The sequence below is a fragment of the Mizuhopecten yessoensis genome, unplaced genomic scaffold (genome assembly GCF_002113885.1).
Source record: "Mizuhopecten yessoensis strain PY_sf001 unplaced genomic scaffold, ASM211388v2 scaffold716251, whole genome shotgun sequence".
Classification (NCBI taxonomy): Eukaryota; Metazoa; Mollusca; class Bivalvia; order Pectinida; family Pectinidae; genus Mizuhopecten; species Mizuhopecten yessoensis.
This window is the reverse complement of record NW_018480023.1, coordinates 288538-313131: the sequence shown is the minus strand read 5'-3', so window position 1 is coordinate 313131 and position 24594 is coordinate 288538. Positions and strand designations below refer to the sequence as shown.

Below are 24594 nucleotides of genomic sequence, written 5' to 3'. Positions count from 1 at the left end.
AGCCCTTCATCCCAGTTTGCTTCTGGCTAAATATCATCACCCTAGGCCTATCGGTTATTAAGAAGAAGTCGTTTAAAGTAAAATATTGACGCCGGACGACGGACGGACGGACTTCGTGCCAGGTGAGCTAAAAACACATAAGTACATGTATGTAACAACGCAATCTCAAGGTTCCAGAGTATAATCTAAAATGAGCCCTCAACTCGGGACAGGCACGTGGATGTACAAATATGGACTAGGGAGGAAATATGCTGATAATTAAATAAGCATTATATCACATAAACATAACAAACATAATTTAATACTTTTTACTATGAAAGAAATGTCATAAATAACATTTTACTTTAACCCAAAATCAAACGTTTCATTGAATTACAATATGTAAATAAGTAAGAAGCATGCAACCTGACCATTTAAACACATCACAGATACAAACTAATTGTCATAAACATTCATTGTTATAAAAACAAAAACAGAATTTGTCGACTTTCTTTTGATGAGAATGAGTATACCTAAAATAATAATGCCCTCTTTTTTAAGACAAAGACATACTAATTACTCTGCGGACAAGTATATATATTGAGGTCTATAATCACTTAAATATGTATGCTTCTGTTCCTGGTTGTCTCCATTTTAACTCCTAATTATCACTAGTTGAATGTCAGTACCTGTCATGGATTGATAGTCACTCAGTATCCAAACCCTCCTGGATACATATTAGCGCAATCTAATTAAAATTATATCTTCACATCGCTCCCGTTTACTGATATGTCGCGTTGAAGATCTAACAACATCCCGTAGAGGGTCATGTTCAGGCGACCTTTGCATTAACCAATCAGATGAGAGCTTACGCATTTCTGTAAGTGATGATGTAATGATTTCGGAACACACTTGCTATGATAAAAGACCGAGAGGTGTCAAATGAGCATCGAAAATGGCGGCGCCCATGACACCACGCCGTGTCTATCTACAAGACAACGTTTGTACAATTTGTGGATTTTGCTTTGAAATAAGAGAGACTTCCTCTTCTGGTTAAGTTGTCGTTAAAAAGTTTAACAACCTGAAACTAAAATTAACCAATGACAGGCTTCGCAATATTCAAACTATCACTGGACCAGACGAAAAAGTGGATTTTGGGCTACGAGGTGTCTGCATTAAATGCTACAGGTCCTGCTTTCTGATTGGTTGAAAGAAAGAGTTATGTCGCGTTTTGATTGGCTTGTTATAAATACGATAATGTATTCATGTTGACCTCTGATGTGACCCTCTATGGGATGTTGTTAGATCTTCAACGCGACATATCAGTAAACAGGAGCGATGTGAAGATATAATTTTAATTAGATTGATATTAGCGTATACGCTTCGCAAGCAATGCTTGGCGGTTTATACATTACGGACATAACAAATTAACAGCAGTGCGCCGGTAACCAGGGAAAGCAATCACATGTGGAGGCAGGTCATATGCAGAATAACAACAGAATTTAGCCTATATTAAGAAAGCTATATAAAAGGATTATTTCATTTCAACGGATGTTGTATTTAAGTCCTCCATTTTTGTAATATTAAATTGTATAAAAATTTCATTTAAGATAAACAATGATGTCCATGTTTGAAGTTGATTCATTTGAAAAAAGGACAGAAATCAGGGTAAAATATATTATCTTGGAAGAAATATCGTTTGCATTTTATGTTGTTGATGTGGCAATGAAAATAAAAATAATAACATATTGGGAACACAGGTTGTTCATATTCAAAAACAACACTACCGAACAACCTGTTTCGACAAAACAAAATAATATCTTAAACTCGCGTAATGATTTTGAGTTGGGTGGTTTGGCGCAACTGGCCCACTTAATCAAACAACAGTTAGAATCAAGAAACCAGATGGGTTTCATAGTCCAAGGTATAATAATGTTTACCGATAACGTGGAGTAGCTGAGGATCATTAAACAACATTATTATATTTTAATACTACTATGATTGCTGTCTTTCCGATCGTTTGAAGGTCGAATGAGTAGTTAACATGTTTCAACTGATACACAAACATAGAAAGAGTAGTATACCTCATGTTATCCCAACCCCAAATATATGTTATAGACATTCACAACAATCCAGACTAAAATAAAATGACCGTTTATTTGGTTACTTACCAAATAATTTTATCAGTACATATCAAAAACACATGTTCATGAGGTTTTTGTAACTGGCCTCTATGTCCATTATATTATGATAACAAATAAATTGTCAGAAAAAAGCCTTCTGAAATCTGAGATCAGAGATATATAGTATTATAATACAGTATACCTATATATAAGTACTATATATACAAGTTTTATCAAGTTGTCATGAACTGTGGTTCTGTGGGAATCAATTTATCAACATCAAACATAGCACATGTAACAAAAAATAAATAAAAATCTAGAATTTTCAACGAGAATTAAGTACAGGTAAATAAAAGTACGAGTATCTCTCAAGCTGTATTGCTGTGCACTGTATGGTTATCTAAAAGAATCTGGTATACACAGGTGAAGTTTGAAGTCTACTATTCGCAACTAAATGAATATGTTGAAAAGCATGGTATACATCATACCATGTTTTAGTGGACATCATACCATGTTTTAGTGAGTCAAGAAAGGCATCTCCAAAAACATAAAACTCTTTTGCATAGAGCATTATAAAAAACGTATAAGTGGTGCATACTATTTCTTATCCTTTCTACATAGAAATATATCTTTAGTTTCACACACGTTGTTAATGATTGATTCTAATGTCCACTTACATTCGAGCACCGAAAAGGAATGTCAATAATGAAATGTTGAATTGGAAAATGGGAAAACTATTTTTCTTGTCATGGTTATAATACCTCATTATATATATATGTAATTAGTAACGAGTACAATAATCATATTTTAACATCAATAACATTTGTCTCGGCTAAAATGGCTACAATAAGAAATATGACATACAACACTATAAGAATGATGCCGTACATACGAGACATTTTAAATTTGGACAGTGGAACAATAGTAAGCGATACCACAAGGCTAAGCATAAGGAATGCAGCTAACACAACCTCCTCGAATGTTATCTGGAGCTGAAATGGATAACGATAATCCGCAGTTAGATTTTGGTAACGTCGTGAGTGCTGACAAATCTCGAACTATTATCTTGCAATAAAATCACATATTTGTTAGAGGTTATTGGACGTTAAGATGTTTGACGAGTGAACAGATTTAGTTATCCGCCTTAGCATACTGAACTAGACTTTTAGAGATATGTCGAAAATAACTATGCCGTTGGCTATATTTTAAGTTACAAAAAAGGTAACAATTAGTAATCAAACTTGAATTAGTAATCAAACTTGAATTATCAGTTCGTTAACTCGATATTTAACTTACCTTATACGTTCCTCCATTTTTAATCGTTGCTACGGTGAATGGTATTCCTATGCCCAGTAATAAATCTTTGGAACGATAAGGAACCAAACTGAATTTATTATACAAACAAATTACATTTCTTATCTTAAAAGTATATACTCATTCAAACTAATGATCACGTTCATTTGACAGAATCCGATAAAGGTTCTATGCTAATTTTTGACACCTGAACAGAATCCATTTATTAGACAGTGTCCTGATTTGAATCAACATTGCTCAATAAAAGATCTATCACGATTTAGCTAAAGTGTCAACACAACCTAACTGACTATTTGGAATACGATTCATCAGTTTGGTATGAATAATAAAGACTAACACAAACAGGAATTGAAAATTATTTTGCGAGCTTGCGAACCGCTGAAAATAACTCACTAAGCGTCAGTGGGCCGTATCAAGTAAAGTCAACTGTCAAAAATCATAGAGACAATTGCACTCTTAAAGTGCAGGCAGACATGGGGACGAGTAATATGTTTACATATTCCACCCCTTATTGGATGTTAAAATTGGGTCATAATGATGACTCAGCTGATGGGGGCCCCTTCGTCTCTGTTCATCGAATCCCCTTCCCTCCTAACCAAGATGGATATTGCAAGTGTCCTCCCTTTCACGCACTTTTGAGTTGTTCCGGTCTATGAAGTGGCTGTGTGTGTTAGCATGACCTGTAATAGCCAATTTATTGTATTGTCTCTCCGATGTTTTCCTTCTATTCCTAGTGTTTTTAGTTCCTGTTTGTTTTAAAACAAAGTTAGTCTTTAAAACTTAATTCAAACTCAAAAGCATCGATGAAGTTGTGTCAAAACACGACCAAGGAACTGTAAAGAAACTGGAGGTGGTGGTGTTGGGAAGGAGGGTAGAAAACCTCAGTTTTTGAAATGTTCATACTGTACCTACCTGGATCTTAAGCATCGCCAATGTCCCGAGATCACCACCACCAATGCCTAACATCGCCTACCGAACATACCCGACAAACAGGAATTATCAGTAAACCAAATTTGCGCACACCAGATTATTTCGATTGAAAGGGCAACAATACGACACAAAACGAAATTGACTATGATAAAGACCATTAAACTTGCCCAGTCTTCACCAACGTGCATATTTTGAAACCCTGTCTTTTAATTTAATCCAACAGCAATGGCATCAACAATTGTAGCACGTAAACAGGACAAGGAAGGGTGTTATGTCAAACTGTAAAACCTAGTAGGAAGCCACCTGCATTGGTCGTGTCGTAAGAAAAGACCGAGGTGAGCGTCTGATGTTAAAAGTAGTGTTCTTAATGTCAAATTATGGAGGGCATGTATGATCAACTTTGTCGATAAATGTCTTGGTATTTACACACAACACCACAACCTTACATTTGAAAATGAAATTGAAGGTGTTGGTAAGGTCCTCGTTACTTGTCCCGATAAGCTCTTTGATGAATTCAGCCTCACTCGCAATGACAAAGAGACATTCTACCGTCATGTTCAACAGCTGCCCCAGAGGAGAATCTCTGCTGCTACGTGTCCTTTCCTGTCGATCTGTGTCATCAGATTGATATTAGTCCTGGCCTTCTATCACGCCGAGTGTCAATCTCTCCCGCTCTATGACTCAATGTTTGGGTAGTGAGAAAATATCATTTTCCACATTTATGCAACGTCTGTTTTCAATTGCAAGACCTGTACCACTGACTGAATCTAACTACTCTATGTGTTCATAGAACTTACCAGTTGTCAAGGTACTGGGGAATGAAATATTGGTACTCTTATCATAGAGTTTGACTGAATACCGCAATAACTTTGGCTAGGACCCGAGGAGCTGACCTCCGGTCAACTGACATTGCTCGAAAATGGTAACGCTTGTCTGCAATACAAAATCGCAGGTAATGACTGAATTGAAGATGAAACGACGTAAATGAAGGTAAACAACTGTACGGTCCAGAATAATTGTCCAACTGCTCCGGTGGAGTGCCCTCATGATAATCTGATGCATATCCAACTGGCGATGTTTCTTCCAAGATAAAGATTGGGCAAAAATTACCGTCTAGTGTTTGAAACTAAACAATAGCGCTCTTTGTTTAACTAGCTTGTTGAGTAAATTTGACACCTTGACTGCTGACCATAATGTCAGTGTCTTTTGTAACGGATATGAACTCCAGTCTTAATCCTTCCTTTGCTACCCGAAGAAAACAACGATGTGACGTTAGTTAAATTGAAATAAAATTGAGTAGAATGAGTGCCCCTACCTCGTGATATTGATAAAGAAAAGTTACAAACTCTGAGCGAAATTTAACCTCCAGGGAAAAATTCTAACAATTGTAACATGACAACACGGGAAGAAAATGTGGAGGGCTTATAGAAACCTGACGAGACTGATTCCTAGAGGGCAATGAAAATTAACCCTCCTCCACCCATTGAACTTCTAAACCACTCCTGAACATCCCTTACACAAGATGTTGCGTTTAAAGAACAACCAATAGTTCAACTTAAATGTACGTGAACCTGTAACAAGTAATGTTATGAAGTCTTTTTCGTCGCTTTACAATATGTAGTGCACCACAATGGAGTTCAAAACAACGTGACGTAACAACCGACAGTGTACGTAGTAACAACTGTTGACAATCATGGATGTCTTGTGTAGCAATGCACTTGATATCCATAGTCAATGGCATTAGCATTGCATCTCAAACGCACAAAGGAATTTGTTCTGCAAGAAAAGGCAAATTGCTTTCTGTCCTTATTTATCAATGACCTCGCGATGTATCTGATGTATTAAAAAGCAGTAATCTTCATACAATTTCAAATCACGTCCGTATGTATGTCGTTGAAAAATAAAGAGATAGATCTATACAAAAGACATCATGTATATGTTAATTTCGTGTCTTTTCGTGTAATGCATATTGCTTTATACTAGAAGACTGCTGGTTTTACATGGTAACTATTTGCATTGGCCCCTGCATTAGAGGAATTGCATAAGCATGGTGATGTAATTTGTTTCCGTTTGCTTTGTCTTTCAGGTAAGTACCAGTTGATATACCCATTGTCCTTTCTGAATGCAATACTTTATAATCCACTGTCCTTTTTTAAACTTATTGTTGATACATGAAATATCTTTTCTGAAACTAAGTCCTGTTATATCCATTGTCTTTTCTAGATGCAATACGTGACATTCCTATTGTCTTTTCTGCAAGTAGCAATTGGTATACCAAATGGCTTTGCTGAAACTTACAGTTGATAGATGCAATATGTTTTATTACATTCTTCCTGTTGTGGTTGAGATGTTACGTATTTAATATCGCACAGATGGTCATCCTTCATACAATGTAGCTCTTTAGTATTGAATGTTGACCTCTCAAATCCAGCGTGGTTTAATTTTGCTCAAATCATACTTATTTCCCTTTTTGTGATCGATATTTCTTTGAATATCCTATAAAACAGTGGTAGAAACGTTACATTAGGTTCGGACTGTTTCAACAACTATGATTTTCATAATAATATAAATGTACATAGGTTATTTTATGTTTGTGAAAGGATACTAAAGAGTGGTCCACCAAAACATGCCGATATCCCCATTCTAGGATAGCCTTGTCTGGCCATAACAGTGTCAGCTATCAGGTCTGTTGACAAACAAGCATGGAGTTAGTCAATATATTTTCATGCTTCAGCCTATCTTATGGTCAGTAAATATGTAATTTACAGTCAGAAGAATGATATTTTATCAAAAGCAACTCACCTGAACTACAGTTCTTATATTCTTTCAGAAAAAATGAAATCTAAAAGAAGTTACCTTAAGAGCAAAGAAATGAACGAGTGACCACGTTTATTTTATGAAAATAGTGTTTATAGTTTCCGAATGCTTACCGCCAATACTATTTCCCCAGGCAAGTAAGGTAAGACCTAAGATTGCATTGCTGATGTTGAGTACAATTCCAAAAGTCTGAAATACAACAAAGGGTTATTGCAGGTCAAAGTTAAAACTGCAAGCACTTTCTATCTTTCAAATAAAGAAATATTGCCTCAAGTAAGATGTACATATAATACAATATGAAGCATCATCTCTAACGAACAGTTTAATGAGAGAGAGAAAATACCGGGTGAACATTTCCCAATATATAGTATTGTTATAAAAAATACCTGAAGAATGTTGACAATTTCGTTGGCTATGGAATAAATCCATATACATGCTACAAGGAACCCAAGGTAAGCAAAGACCTGAAATGAATGAATGAAAATCAAGTAAGCTGTAAGACCGTCTGTATGAAATGCTGTAAATTCTGTAATTTTTGACATTCGTGAAACCAATTATTCTTTAAAATAATTTTCCAGTCTAAGCATTGATTTATTTTCATTTGTTAATCATTGAAAACTGTTCATTTGCTTAAGTAAAATAAACTAACTGCTCATTTTACTCCCTATCTTATTCTTTAACCCTTTCACCCATATGTAACTTTAGTAGACTCTACCATGCATTGATTTGGATGAGTCCATTATGGTCTACAGTGGTGAAAGGGTTAAATTATGAATCATAAATATCCTTAGCAAAGTATAACTTATTGTTAATTATCAGAAAATCACATGTAATGGCCTACTTCTATCAGAATTTAATTGGTTTTTTTTAGTCAGTAAATAAAACCTAGCTAGTGATTATAACTCAGTAACTTAAATATCTCTATTATAACACCTGAAATAACCTATTCTCTTTGATTCCTGAAATATCCATAGAAAAATATTCATGGGGCCAGCAATGTTAGTCTGCTTTTCCTTCGTAATTTTTTTTTTTTTTTTAAAGTAACATTTTGACCTCAACGCACATCCTTTTCACAGTCCTAAATTTCAGCATAATTTGAACAAACTGATCATTATATTGCATGCCTAGAGAGTATGTAAAAGACATAGCTGACTGAACAGCCATAGCAGGACCAGGCTATATAAACTACACTAAACACAAGGCTAAAATAGTGATAGTGATAGGCAGAGGGAAATACTTTACTTAGAAAAAGAATGATAGCTGTTTACATATATGATTACAGGTTACATCCATTTTATCTTCTTACACTATCATAAATTAAAGAACTTTAAATATACACCAGTACACCATGCAAAGTATGAATTTAAATGATTTATATACCAATGTGTCCAGTTGTGAGGAAATGATATAAGATTGAAATTAACTCCCATACAATACCATTTATTACAAAATACATGCTACACATAACCCTGACAGGGCTGTATACGTAATCATGCTGCTTGTATAGGAAACATGTTATGTATTACCAGTGCTCTGACATATTAATAGAGTTGAGAAAAATTTCAAAGCATGATTTACCAAGTTTACAGTATATACACTTTTATCCCTAAAAGTCGTCGGTCTATCACTCTTGGTTCTGAAATTTAACAAACCTGTAAGCACATTTCAAGCCATGCTAAGTTGAGAATAATAAATGTCTAAAGATAAATAATGGACCTTATGAAGATGTTCACTTATTTCTTATCCCAGTTACACATGACATGGGGAATGTTTATTAAATTTCAGCAAGTATGAGTACTTTTTAAGTAAAAAAATATATGACAGAAAATTGGACAGATGGCTGATGTAGTTTCCTAGCAAGGTTAAATTCAGGAGAAAAACAACATGATCATTTCCCGAGCAGAGATCTAACAGAGTTGTCACCCTTGTACACTCAAGGTATCTAAGGTAGAAATGCTAACAAATTTAAAAGGCAATAATTATTTTTAGTTAACACAGCTAACCATGCATGATAATTTGCATTAAATTCACTGCATTAGTAATAATATTGTTAACATAAATGAAATATCACAACATGATGTACAAAACTTCCAACTTAAAAAAAAATCCACATAGATAAACATCTATTTTAAGAAATGTCTGCTATTATACATGTGAGCAATATCAAATTAATATTTCTATGGTTTACATTGGCAGATGACATATGGTAATTTAATGTATGCATAATATGTTGACATAATTATGTTAACATATACACACAATAAACTACTATACATGTGTAACAGGAGAAGAAAAATGCACGGCCAGACCAGGGTTCGAACCCGGGACCCTCCAAACTCTATAAGGACGCTCTACCAATTGAGCTACCTGGTCGCCGATGATTGACGAACCTGTCCAGTTCCACTACACATGTATCACCAGATAATGCCATATGTGATATTGGAATACCTACAATTGTTCTTTATATGTATAATTTATTGGTTGCATGATGTTGTTAATGTTGTTCATGATTATCTGTACCTATGTCTGATTTGATTCCCAAAAACTTTAACTGAACAACAATGGCGGACAAAATGACGTTGTGATAAAGTAATGATGTGACATTGATCACAATAGGACAAAGTGTTCAGGATTCACTAGTGTTATGTGATAAAATAATAAATAATGATAAAAATACATACTGCGTGATATTTTGGCTGTACATCATTCTTTGTAGTGAGTAGTACAAGAATGGACAGGCCAGCCCCTATGATGAGGCTGAGCACCCACAGGGGGAATGTGCCTCCGATGGTTTCAAATCCAACTGTTAGAGTAGAAAGAAATAATTACACAACCGTATAACATACAGAATCAGAAAGTAGTACTGGGGACAATTTACTGTCTATACGAAAACACTACAGTCATAGTTTGTTCATTACATACCTTTCAAGAAATCATTTCAATATTTCTGCTGTTAATCATAGCAGAAATAAGGAATCCATTAGTGTCCAATATATACTAATATAAGCCAGTTTTTCAGTCTGAATTTGAATGTGTCTTCTTAAACAATGATAATAAAATAAAATTTTGAATTACCTTTGTAGATGATTGGTATTTTTATAGGATTAATGAAAAATATAGTATTTTTATAGGATTAATGGAAAATACAGTATTTTATATGATTAACGGAAAATACAAACAATTGCCTTCATGTTAAATCATAAATTCAACAAAAGCAACGAGGAATATCAAAACCACGCCATAAGTGACACTCCCTCTCATATAAAGGACACTATGATAGGGAACTTTCAATGCTTAATGGTCTTCTTTGTATTACAAAGCAATAATGTATCGATATTTCTACCTACAGCCAGTGGTAGAGGAATAGAGGGAACGGTAAGTAACGTAGGCATACTAGATACATATATGGTCATGGTGAAATAATGCCAATGGCAAAGTGACTGCCGTGCCGACCCTCCTCTTACTAAAGTCACTGTAACATAATTTTCCCTACTACATGTAGTTCAGAACAATGTTGTGATGAAAAATCAAATGTTAAGGTGTGTTTGACATTTGACATTTGGGCTACCTACAAATAATGATACATCACCGTCCTGACTCTCCTTATCAACAGACCTTGCATACATCAGGAAGACTTGCCTTTTGTAGCCAGGGAGCTAAATAACAACCCAGTAAAACACTGTAGTGAGTTGAGGAGTTGGTTCCACTTGTGTTTGTCTTCCTCTTTGTCTACTACCGGTACAGTAATGATGAGGAGGAACATCAGAGGGGCCTGCAGTTATAGGACGAATATGATAAGGATCAACTTATTTACCAAAAAACTGATACAAACAATAAACAAGGTTACCGCGAGCGGTATATAATACGCCCGTCACACATTGAATGAGCAGTTGTTTGTATGATTGAAATATATGAAGTATTTGTGAGTAATTGATATTAAAAGAGAAATCATTCAACATAACTGGTAGATCAATGAGTGCAATACAACATCATGGAACGCATGCATCGCATTAATGAAACCAAGGGTAATAACTCCAGTAATTACGGTCGGATAATGGCGGTTATCAAACTTGTCCGTGGTTTCATGGTAATTAACCTTGTTGTGAAGTTTGAAGTTAATCCGTTAATAATTACTCGAGATATCGAGCGGACACTGTTTCGGCAAGTCCATAAAGGGGCATAACTCCACAAATTATGGTCGGATAATGGCGGTTATCGAACTTGTCCGAGGTTTCATGGTAATTAACCTTGTTGTGAAGTTTGAAGTTAATCCGTTAATAATTACTCGAGATATCGAGCGGACACTGTTTCGGCAAGTAAAGGGGCATAACTCCAGAAATTATGGTCGGATAATGGCGGTTATCGAACTTGTCCGAGGTTTCATGGTAATTAACCTTGTTGTGAAGTTTGAAGTTAATCCGTTAATAATTACTCGAGATATCGAGCGGACATCGTTTGACCGCCCGCCCGCCCACGTGATAACATAATACGTCCCCGTCTTCGACGGGCATATAAAAATAATGTCAAGAATGAAATAATAAGTTCACATCACATTAATCATATCTTTTATTAAGGTGTGAATTATGCTTGAAACACAATAGCTATAAAGGTATGCAATGATATCTAGACACCTCCCTTTATCTAAAACTGCCCACCACCACTTTGCGTAGAACAGTGGTATAATTGATCAAGTATCATTGAAAAATGTAAATAAGTCATAAGTAATCGCACATATATATACAACAAGTAAAAGAGGACAATTTAAACCATGAAACTATTTGACAGCAAATGACATTCAAGGGGTCATGAATTGAAGTAATACACAAGACTTTACCAATGATTTCACTGCAGTATCGTAACCCCAAGCTAGATGAGGAAGAAAATGCCATACCCCAGTGTTCTAATACACAACAGTACTTTCTTCCATACATCTTTCGTTTTACATTTTTTAAACAAATAAAGTTGAAATTGTAATTGAACATGATGTACAATAATTACAACAAACAGCCATACACCAGTAATAACAAACAGTTGTAAGAATGTACCTTGAAAACTTCATAGACTTTTGAATATATTTTCATTTGGGGCCACTTGTCCATGTCTATGGGGTTAATGGCTGACAAAAACTCCTGAAATACACCTCTTGTCTCCCCCATCTCAGTAAGATCATCCTGGCTGACAGACCGGTTTATCCTGTCTTCCAGAAGAGGGTCCCGTTCTGACGCTGTGAAATACAAGTACAATGAATTACATGGGCCTTTGCCATTCTTATTTCTCTATAGAAGAGAAGTTTTTGTGTAACTTAAAGTGCAATAAATATCCTAGAAATAAAACACAATTTAAATAATTCATCACAAAAGATTTTGTTAACAGGTCAGGAAATAGCTCATATCCGAAAGACTTCAACTTTAGCTAAACACTTGCCATACTTTCTGAAAATTTCCAAGAAATCATATCACAAAAAAATGAAAAATTCTGAATATTTTACCTTTATCAAAAACATAATTTTTAGCTTTTTACATTGACTGAAAAAAAAAGAGTTTTACTCATGCTTAGTAAATGTTTTCATGGAAAGTTTCATAATTTGTGTTGCCTAGATAGCACATGCAATCACAAACACTCACAGAATACATGTACACTAGCTGCCTTTTATCATAAACGGAGAAGCATGTCTCTAAAACCCAGTAATAGCACCCAAAGGGCATGAAATACTGACTGAAGGGGACACGTGGTTATATTACGATACCGATAGTAAAAGATAGATTACATTAGTTGTTGTACAGGCAACCTAAATGTCCTGGGAGAATTCCGAAGTTGTCCTGTTTTCAGTCTAAAAATCTAGAAAACAGTCTTATCAGAGAAGGCTAAAATGGCCACGGTGGATGTTTGTAGCCAAGAGGTGCTTTAATATACTTGTATCATTCAATAAGTGCTGAAAAGCGGGGGAGACGCACTAGGAGTCGAACACTTATTACAGCTAATACAGCACAAACAAAAATAAACTGATACAAAAAACAATGAATAGCTCTGAATGCATGTGCAGTTGTATACATGTTCTTTTAACCTAGTTGGCTACTGTATTGTACACTGCCATGTTAGTATTACAAATAGATAATCTGAGAAGCCGTTAAATTGACTCATCACTAACTCACAATACTTAACAGTAGTTAATGCTCTCATTTGATTGTTTTATCTTTATAACTTTTTATCAAAGTCAAATCGTTAGTCAGAAAAATTATTAAAAAAAAAGTTTTAAAACATTTGTTTTCGTTTCTGTATCTACTAATGCCATGATTCTCTTTAACAAAAACTTTCCAAAATCAGAAAATCATAAGAACGAATGTCAGGGAAAACATCTCTTTAAGTGTAGATTTTTACATTACCAGTGATAATGAAACATTACCTGGCCCATTATGTTTGTTGGAAATTGTTTCATATGGATCATCGTCATCATCCTTTACCTCGCCATTGTGCACTAAAACACACACAAAAACTAAAATAAACAAAACACACACAAAAAACAAAATAAACAAACAACACAAAAAACAAAATAAACAAACAACGTTTGTGGAATTAACAGATTCATAAAAGAAAAACAAAACTTAATCGTCAAATTAAATCACCTTCACTGAAACCTACCTTCACTAACTATTTCTCACAGTGAATTAGAAAATTGTTGTTAAACCCAAGCTAGTGGTGTTTTTAAACAATTTCTATGAATAAATGATCCAGCAGACCACCTACTGGGAAGCTAACTACAGTACATATAACCCAACCTCCCTTAACTTGAAAACTTGAAACTTCATTGTGGGCAGTATACTTACTCTTCAGTGATATTTTCTACCAAGTTTAACATATTAAATGACAGCGATTGAATTTTCAGTGACCTTAACTGCCTGATACTACACACTAGATAGTTATTAGTTCTTTGTCCTATACATTCTACAAACTTTGCATGTATACACTGTGAACAGCAAGTATTGCTAAATAGCCAATTAACTATATAATATTAAATTTAAAAAAAAATCTAAAATAACAGAACTCGGTAGAGATCTAGAGTCCATTAACTTGTTGGTGTCGATATTGTTCCTATGTATATATAATGAAATTATCTTAAATATTTCAAAGACTTGTCTTATATTCCAGTATGTTTCTGTGGAGCTGTTTATGGTGACCATACGTATGATGAGCAGGTAGTGTTACAGCAGCCATCTAGATTCCAGAGGTTCAAAGTTCAAATCCTGGTCATACAACTGTTGCATTTTTCCTCTGAGGTCACAATTTCAATATTATTGCCTGCTTGGGATACACTTGTTAGAAAAGCTGGCACTTATATATTCTAACTAAAACATCCTTTGTTGATAACTGTACCTGCAGATTTTCCCTAAGTTGGAGGGAGACGCCCAATCTTTTACCCTGAAATTGAGCTTTTTCAACCCGTGAATTTGCTAAACTTTTCCTATTTTCTAAGATCTGATGAATTATTTGGAAAGAACGTAAAGCTCAAAAGAAGCCATTTAAAAGAGTTTTTTTCCCTAGGGTGTACAAACACACCTTTCATTTATGTTTTCAATTCTGAGCACACATAATCTCCCCCATGAAATTTCAAAAAGCTGGAAAGTATGCATGTCCAAATACTTACATGGAATAGACTTTTTGTACTTCTTATAAATGTAGCGTCCAAACACGACCACCAGCACATAGCAAGCATACATCAGGATAAAGCCTTCAAGTCAACAGAAATTCTCATCAGACACAGAGTTCATATGTTCTCACTTCAAATACAACATTAAATCAGTTTTACAGCGATTATCAAATTTTGTATAACAAATTATTAGATGTATACCATTGCCTCAAATGGAAAATCTTGATTTTTTTTTTCTATCGCGAGGTTCTTGATATTTTGGTATCCAGCTGTGACTGGTTGCAGTTTTACTTCAGGTTTCATTTTCATTAAGGATGCTAAATTGGCTGCAATTTTTGTTTTCAGCTTCAAAATAGATGGTCACTTGTCGCATAAGACAGATGGTCATTTAATGAATGGTGCTCATATAGTGAATTACACTGAGAAGGTTTTTCTTGGGTCAGAATTGTTAAGATCGCATATGACAGAAAGTCACTGAATACAGAGGGTTACTAAGGTAGCTTTGACAGTACTGAAAATATTAAAAAAGACATTCATTTTAATAAAGTATAAATTAAGATTACTGCATGATCAACAATAACATCTCACAGTTCCCTATAATCAAAATACATTTGAAAACAAGTTTTCATCTATTGGAAAATCAGAACTTCAATATTTTCTTTTGACTCATTCACCCCTAAAATTTCATAATTAACTTTTCCAACCTTTGCATCAGAAGTGTTTAAATGTGTTTTCAGGGGTGAATGAGTTAATTATCTTGTATACATACAACATGGATCATCCACATTCTCCTAAAAGGCAAAACAGATGATCACATACCTATAGACTCTATTTTTGTGATTTCCTTCTTCCACAGTATGGAGAAGCTCCAGAATGCAGCAGCAAGGTAGAATATCACATCCCTGAGAAATGGACGCTGCATGGCCTGGAACGGACAGATGACAGCAATGGATCCCGCAACAACGGTCGTCACAAACACACCAGCACCTGTAGGGTAGAAAGTGTTCACAACGATTTCTCTCACCTCTTACTGCATGGTCTCCTACCTGATTCTCAGTATGGTTTCTCTGTCAGTCCTAGGGTATGGTTTCTCTGTCACCCCTAGGGTATAGAATCTCAGTCACCCCTAGGGTATGGATTCTCAGTCACCCCTAGCGTATAGAATCTCAGTCACCCCTAGGGTATGGATTCTCCGTCACCCCTAGGGTATAGTTTCTCAGTCACCCCTAGGGTATGGTTTCTCTGTCACCCCTAGCGTATAGAATCTCAGTCACCCCTAGGGTATGGTTTCTCAGTCACCCCTAGGGTATACAATCTCAGTCACCCCTAGGCTATGGTTTCTCTGTCACCCCTATGAATTAGTTTCTCTGTCAACCCCTAGGGTATGGATTCTCTGTCAGTCCCTCGGGTATGGTTTCTCTGTCACCCCTAGGGTATGGATTATCTGTCACCCCTAGGGAAGGGTTTCTCCGTCACCCCTAGGGTATAGTTTCTCTGTCAGCCCCTAGGGTATGGTTTCTCTGTCACCCCTAGGGTATAGTTTCTCTGTCAGCCCCTAGGGTATGGTTTCTCTGTCACCCCTAGGGTATGGTTTCTCTGTCACCCCTAGGGTTTGGATTATCTGTCACCCCTAGGGTATGGATTATCTGTCACCTCTAGGGTATGGTTTCTCTGTCAGCCCCTAGAGAATGGTTTCTCTGTCACCCCTAGGGTATGGATTATCTGTCACCCCTAGGGTATGGTTTCTCTGTCAGCCCCTAGGGAATGGTTTCTCTGTCACCCCTAGGGTATGGATTATCTGTCACCCCTAGGGTATAGTTTCTCTGTCAGCCCCTAGGGTATGGATTCTATGTCACCTCCTAGGGTATGGTTTCTCTGTCACCCCTAGGGTATGGATTATCTGTCACCCCTAGGGAATGGTTTCTCTGTCACCCCTAGGGCATGGATTATCTGTCACCCCTAGGGTATGGTTTTTCTGTCACCCCTAGGGTATGGATTATCTGTCGCCCCTAGGGAATGGTTTCTCTGTCACCCCTAGGGTATGGATTATCTGTCGCCCCTAGGGAATGGTTTCTCTGTCACCCCTAGGGCATGGATTATCTGTCACCCCTAGGGTATGGATTATCTGTCCCCCCTAGGGTATGGTTTCTCTGTCAGCCCCTAGAGTATGGTTTCTCTGTCACCCCTAGGGCATGGATTATCTGTCACCCCTAGGGTATGGATTATCTGTCACCTCTAGGGTATGGTTTCTCTGTCAGCCCCTAGGGTATGGTTTCTCTGTCCCCCCTAGGGTATGGATTATCTGTCACCCCTAGGGAATGGTTTCTCTGCCACCTGTCACACCCTAGGATATGATGTCTCTGTCATGTCACCCTCTTGAGTACGAATGATTGCATGCAGTAAGAAACAATACAATGATGTCACGGGAACAATAAGATATGACATCATGACAGAAGAGGCCATGTTCAAATCAAACAGATTACATTTGCTGAAAATTCCAGTTTTTTATGATACTCATCCCCTACTGTACCTTAAGGATGGACCATGTAATCTCCAACCCTGGGGGAGATTATTTAATTGTCTAGCCTTGGCCTTGGCAGAGCCTCGGGTTAGACGATCAAATACATCGCCCCATGGATTGGAGATTTTACTGTCACACCCTCAAGATAGTGGAAGATTATATTATGAATAAAATGTTGTAAGAGTTATAAAGACTAAGTTCGTCACAAACAGGAATTGAAAAGTTTGAAAAGTTTTCAATTACTGTTTGTGTTCAAAACAAACTTAGTCTTTATTATTAATGCCAAACTGATGACTCTTATTCCGATTATAAGAGTTTATCACATATAGAATTTCTTGTTCACTGTGTAATTAAATACAGTACATGTAGCATACACACCAAACAGGGCTCCAATAGCTAATCCCGCATCCCCGTTCTTGGCATTACCGATGGCAGCGATGGCCGAGAAAATATCTGGAGCACCATTACCGAATGCAAGGAATGTAACACCCTACACATCAGTTAAGGAGTCTACATACAATTTCTTGCTGAAGTTTCATATATTCTGGCAAAAAAAATGAAATTTATTTTACTAATTTTGATTAATTTAATCTATTCATTTACTGTGTAAAACTTTTGTGATAACAAAGGTGGTTTTTTTTGGAACAAATGTTCTTCAATAAAGAGAAAATATCTGGAGCACCATTACCAAACGCAAGGAATGTAACACCCTTAATATTAGTTAAGGAGTCTACATACAATTTCATGTTTCATATATTCTGTCAAAAAAACCGAAATTCTTTTTACTAATTTTGATGAATTTAATTATTATAATCATTTACCAGGTAAAAGAATTGTGACAAAAAGGTGTTTTTTACAGAAATGATCAATTAATGATATTTAAGTACATGTACATATCAATTAATGATATTGAAGTACCTGCATAGTTAACTTTGAAAGGCTATCAGAATGAACAATACATGCAACTTTATATGTCCAAGATCACCCAGACAATATTAGATCATGTATTTTATCAATCAAGCAAACACAAGCATGCGTCGCTTTTGCTGTCAGGATTTGATTACATTTATAACAACTTGACATTAAAATACCATTAATTCCAATTAAACTTGACCCTGTAATCCCAGTATAACCTCATTATACTGCCACAATTATACAGCCACCGTTGGCATTATGAGGAAGTTTGGTGATATATTGAGGGAGACATGTGAAGCAGGGAATCATGCAAGGAAATAGGGAAAATGATCACTGTAATATATGGACATTAAAACAAAATTGAGATGGCAAATGAACTGAGAAGGATTGTTTCAATATTTTACTGTATTTATCCTGAATGAGGCATTTTATAAGATTTTCCTGCATACAGAAGATATTACTGGAAAAGTATGATTTTTTTTCAGTGTAGAAATGCTTACATTTCTCAGAAAGAGTAAATTAGCACCAAAATATATCCACATGTAGATACATATTTACAGATAAATTGCTCCAAGTATAAAAGGATACAGCTACATTATGACTGAGGTGCATGGTCTCCGAGATCACTGATAAGGCTGGGCAGAAGCTGAAGCAAATCAATACAATGACATGAATTCAAACTACACAGTCAAAGCAACAACATGATCAATCCTTCTGATGAGTTGCCATGGTTTAGGGGATGTTAGTCATGCACAAGATGAAGTCAAACGATCGTTTAATTAGGTTTTCAGATGCATGAAAAGAATAATATTGATCACCCGAAACATGAAAGATATGATAGAGGAAATACAGTTAAGTGATATGTTGATAGATACACTGGTAATCCAGTTGCTGAATACACTGGACACACCTAAAATCCTACACGGCTTTAAACTTGTTTTCTGACTTCTCAAGTACTTAAATTACACCAGTATATATGCCATCAACAATACATCTAGTCTTTAATATACAAATAAACATTGTACTTCAGTTTTTTNCCCCCCCGACCTCCAAAATTTACTCAAAAAGAATATGTTTATAAGTTTATAATTATTTAATTAATGACAACAATGATAAATTTCACAAATACATTTGTTTATATGCTTCAAAAGTATGTTCTGACGTATCATTTTCACTTGTAGTTGTTTGCAATAGATCTAGATAACTGCCATCAATAATAATGAAATCAAGGTAAATGTTTATTCAGCAGGGAAGTTCAAAGGTTGAATCTTAAAGTATGTTGTAATGAATAATGTTATGGATACTATTTTATAAACTAGGATGATAGGGCATTAAAAGCGGAAATTTTATATTCATATTCTGAGGGGAAATGCACTCATAAAAGTCTAAAAAAATAAATAGCTTAGCTAAATCCCAGCCATTTTATCCTTGTTAAATTAAGATTGGTACCCGGTGCTGATGAGTTACTTACAAATCATCAGCGGTAACAGCCAGGCCTGTAAACAGGAATACCCACCACAGGAACTGAAACACACAAGCTAATGCTTTAGACAGAAACACTGCTCATGGATTAGTATTTTCTTGATAACTGACCATGATTGTTTTGATATCACAGCATACTTCGAATTACACCTTTTACATGACATCTAATCTTAAAAGCTTCATTATGATCCTTATCTATGGGATCTGTTTTTGTCCTTGGATCCTAGTAAAGACAATTACATCACACAATAACAGTAAAGTTATTATAAATTTTTCTCTAATTAAACACCAGAAAAGTCCTGCATCACAGCCAGAAAAGATTACGAAATGTTATAAATATGGCAATCCCTCATGTTTTGAATTATGTTCCATTTCAAATATAAAGTGATCTTAGCAGAACACTCAGAACACCTTTGGTGTTATTAACACTCAGAACACCTTTGGTGTTATTATTGAGTTCAAGGATGAAAACAACATTCAGATAACACAATGAAGCAAGAACATACAACTTTGTAATGCTAAATTAAGTATTCATTACAATATCAATGGGCCGTCAGGTAGCACAGTGGATAGCCCACCAGCCTCTCACCAAGGCGACAAGGATTCAATTCATGATAGGAGGTGGAAAGGTATTGGGTCACTTGCCCAACCACATGGGTTTTCTCCGGATATTCCAGTTTCCTCCCACATTAAGAACCCCGCGCGCTAACATCCGGGCCGGCAAGAGTGATTCATATACGTTAATATACGTTGAAATAATTTCTTTCAAAGTTGTTGAAAAATAAATAAAGCTTATAATATTCACATAGAATATCAATGTGCAGATCCACTTGGAGCTGGTGGAATTACCAATTATCAACAATGTATATCCTAGTTTGAAATCACATCTCCTTTTAAATATTTTGATAGAGGTAAATCCACTCAATAAAAAAAAAAAAGGTGAAGGTCAGTTAATTCTGACTACATTGTATTTATATCCAATCTTTCTTGTATGTTTTGCAGATTTGAAAAGCACAAATCTCCTGGTTGATTTATTATTATCCTATTATCTTATATCTTTTTCCTTTCTAAAGCTGGAACGTACTTGTAACACCTAAGGATCCTTGTCCCGCTGTACTGTGCTTCTCCTATATTACCTCCCCTTAACTTCTCCTATATTACCTCCCCTTAACTTCTCCTATATTACCTCCCCTTAACTTCTCCTATATTACCTCCCCTTAACTTCTCCTATATTACCTCCCCTTAACTTCTCCTATATTACCTCCCCTTAACTTCTCCTATATTACCTCCCCTTAACTTCTCCTATATTACCTCCCCTTAACTTCTCCTATATTACCTCCCCTTAACTTCTCCTATATTACCTCCCCTTAACTTCTCCTATATTACCTCCCCTTAACTTCTGCTAGGATATAACTGTAGCACGTCAGAAATCTTTCATAAAATTATAAAAAAGTATTTGTTTTGAATATTTGTCACTCTAGTCTAATACTGACCAGAATGATCGTGCCCAATATTTGTCCCACTAATACAGACCAGAATGATCATGCCCAATATTTGTCCCACTAATACTGACCAGAATGATCATGCCCAATTTTTGTCCCTCTAATACTGACCAGAATGATCATGCCCAATATTTGTAGATGTCCTCCGGACCCAAAGTCGCAGTACACAAACTGTGTGTAGTCAAGGAAACCTTCATCAATCTGACAGTCATCAGTCTGCTTCACAAAGTCACACCTCTTGTCCTTGTCCTCGTTCAAAACTTCTCTGCACTAAAACATAAAATCAGTTGTTTAACATATAAATGTAAAAATTACAGTAAAACACTTATTAGATTGCATTGACCTACAGCTAACATGAGGAAATTTCCATAATTATATAACAGGTCTTAAATCTTTTTTTTTTTAGAAATGGTGAATATCTCTACAATTCTAGACTTCATGTAAACTGTCAAGGTTTATTCCAAAAGCTATAACTGTAACCAAGGACATTTTCAAATATGAAACAGGTGGTCAAGAAGCAACAAATGCTTAAAACAGACCGAGGATCAGGTAAATCAGGCACATTATGGACAATTTATTGGGCCTGATTATCTCTTCTGTCTGGATGAGCTGTTTGAAATGCAAAAATAATAATACATACATGTGTATTCAGTATATGTAAACTTTCTAATAATAATATACAACATTTGATAAAGCGCCCTATCTAGCTAACATAAGCCACTCTAAAGCGCTTTACAGTACATAGATATACATTAATACAATTAGCATATACATTAATTAATTCAATTTTGAGGAATTCTCAGGAGCTGCCTTATCAGGCGCTAACTATTAGTCCTATGCCACCTGTCTGAATATCTCCCTATGTGTGTATGCCTGCGTGTGTGCTGGAGATGTAACCGTTCTGTTTTGTAGTGGGACCGTGCTTCCGACGGCATCTTTTAAAGTGCCACCTCACTTGAATGCTACAGCACAGATACCGCAACATCCACCCCAGACCATTTTATACTCCGTCTGGGGTTCTTGGAGTTGTGTGGAAGGCCGAAGTGTTAACCACTCGACCAATTTGCCCATAATGTAAATTGGATACATAATATAACATCCATATTTTTGCTTATTTATAATTTGTACCATTTCTCTGTAACAGTTCAGAAACAAGAGACCAATGAGCCTTCATCTGTTTTTACTCATTGCTGTTGACAATCATATCTCATATCTGTGAGCTTGAGATAGCATAGGGATCAGAGTAAGAAATATATCGACAGGCTAAGTGGTGTGTTATTACTTTACACCTCAGGATGTTGGAAGATTCTTACTTGTTTTACTCATGCAAACTTCAAAGTAGTTTAAAGGCATTTATACAAGCAAACTTGATAGCTTTAAAAGTTCAAAAAAATACATTGTATACTTCATTAAGCCAAATTAAATCTCATTACCCTCACTTCAGCATCTTTAATTGCTATATGTTCAGAAGTTGTTTAAAATGCTTTAAACACCTGCTACATGTATTAAAAAAAATGTAATTAAGTGTGTGACATGAGTGGGAAAATTGCTTCTCCTTGGCCAGACCAGTATTCAAACCTGGGACTTCTGAACTCTAACCAGTAGCGTTAACCAATCATTTGGCTACATGCATATGTACCTGGTCACCAACGATTAACCGAGTGATAATGTACATCCTCCCTTTTCCTAAGCCCTCAAAGTTAACTACTGCATTTTAAACAACCAAGGTTTGAGTAAAATGCCCCTTGCCAAGGTTTAAGCATACCGGTACCCTTTCCAAGCACACTCCCAGGAGTGCTAGTAACACTAACGCTAACATGCATCACTGGATAACAGGAGACTGGCAGATATTAAAAGCAATGAAGTCAGAACACTGCATTACTCGAACCCAGGACCGCTCATGTCAATTGATCTCCACTACACAAGCCTTTTAGATATTCAGAAGTTGTCAACGGTTTTAACAAATATACCTCAACATCGTCGTCGTCCCCTAGTTGTTGCGTGGCGTTCAATATCTCATGAACTTGGACCAAATCACGACCTGTTGTCAAGGTGCCCGATACAAGTTCCCCATCTTTCAGCCAGTGGAGCTTCCGCAAGACAACGGCAGGCGACCTCCTGGGTACATATTTGATAACTTGAGGAGTAGAAAACGTCTCCTTGTAAAAATAGTAGACCAGGAAGACACCCGCGAGGAGTAGAAGTCCAATAAACTTCCTCCCTCCCCTATCCGTGTCATGTTTGTGTGGCCTGGAGTCCATATTTGAGAGTGGTTGACTCCCAGTCCATGGATGATACAGCCTGTCCTGTGTCAGTTTGAAGCGTAACGCTGTATACAATATCAATATAGGTCATCTTATCCTTCAGATCTATATTGTGTATACAAACCACACATGATTATGGTATCTCTACATCACTGGTCTCTGGACCCGCTATGCTCGGAACTCGGGTACATGTCAGCCTTGTTTCGTTTTCGTCATATGTTAGAGTTATCCCCCTTTTCCCATTATCTTAAAACTCATTAGAATGTTGTCGTGAATATAAAGATTGTCATGTAGCTATAGGATGACGCTGATCAGAGACGTACATACATGCGGCTTTGTTGTCTCTTCTGCTCCATACACTCTGTATGTATTTTAGATTGTACTTTATAAGTTCTTATTCGGTAATTTTTTATATTTTGCTATATTAGCATATATATATATGGGGCAAAGAAGTAATTCCAACAGTGTTGGCAAGTTTAGGTTGTCAATTTTTCGGAGCGATCCGCTCCTTTTTCAAGACATAGTGAAACAGAACAGTTACATGTACATATACATCATATTACAAGAAGATAGAATTGATATACTATAATTGAAAATATAGCTATTATATAAAACCAATAGTCCCCTCTGCTAAATACAGCCGAAGGCAGCAATTACTGTTGGAATTACTTCTTTGCCCCATAAAATATTTTAAGTAATTCGTATCCTATGGACATACCTCCATTAGGATCCAGTGTTATATGGGATTTTACCGTCTATATTACTTCTTTCCCCCATAACTATATATGGGGATGTTGGAGATAAGAAACATGGTATATATATATATATATATATATATGGGGGAAAGAAGTAATTCCAACAGTGTGGACAAGTTTAGGTTGTCAAATTTTCGGAGCGATCCACATAGCTATATATATAGCTATGTGCTTTTAGTCACCCAAGAGTTTTGCATCATACCACGGACTCTAATTCCGTGATCATACAAACTAGTTTAGCAATATTAGTTTTATATCTTTGTTACCTTGCTGTGATAAAAAAAAAATGTTTTGTTCTAATAAAAGATCTTCAGAGCTAATGTTTCTGTTTTCATATATACGACTTT

At 35.9% G+C, this 24594-nt stretch overlaps 1 protein-coding gene across 2 annotated transcripts; it reads right to left on the bottom strand.

Annotated features, from left to right (window-relative positions):
• Window positions 1–1346: 1346 nt before the first annotated feature.
• Window positions 1347–23698, bottom strand: LOC110442344 (sodium/potassium/calcium exchanger 6, mitochondrial-like). 2 transcript variants are annotated; one of them, XM_021485898.1, is made up of 16 exons: window positions 23199–23698; window positions 21340–21498; window positions 19716–19768; window positions 18833–18890; window positions 17708–17819; window positions 15628–15795; window positions 14806–14889; window positions 13567–13638; window positions 12209–12387; window positions 10803–10935; window positions 9845–9966; window positions 7550–7627; window positions 7277–7352; window positions 6952–7032; window positions 3399–3463; window positions 1347–3094 (listed from the first exon to the last, which is right to left on the bottom strand). In XM_021485898.1, the coding sequence occupies exons 1-16, from the start codon at window positions 23487–23489 to the stop codon at window positions 2903–2905; spliced, it is 1923 nt and encodes a 640-aa protein (XP_021341573.1). In that variant the 5' UTR covers window positions 23490–23698; the 3' UTR covers window positions 1347–2902. The 2 variants fall into 2 exon arrangements, with proteins under 2 accessions (XP_021341573.1, XP_021341574.1); XM_021485899.1 differs by lacking the exon at window positions 13567–13638.
• Between the last annotated feature and the right edge of the window lie 896 nt (window positions 23699–24594).

What these genes read in the sequence shown, in the direction of transcription:
- LOC110442344 (XM_021485898.1), bottom strand. Translation starts at nt 23,489, where the DNA reads ATGGACTCCAGGCCACACAAACATGACACGGATAGGGGAGGGAGGAAG. An exon ending in TAGCTCCCTGGCTACAAAAG is followed by an intron (nt 9,967 to 10,802) that starts GCAAGTCTTCCT and finishes CTACTCTAACAG; the next exon opens with TTGGATTTGAAACCATCGGA. An exon ending in CTGGGGAAATAGTATTGGCG is followed by an intron (nt 7,033 to 7,276) that starts GTAAGCATTCGG and finishes GTTTGTCAACAG; the next exon opens with ACCTGATAGCTGACACTGTT.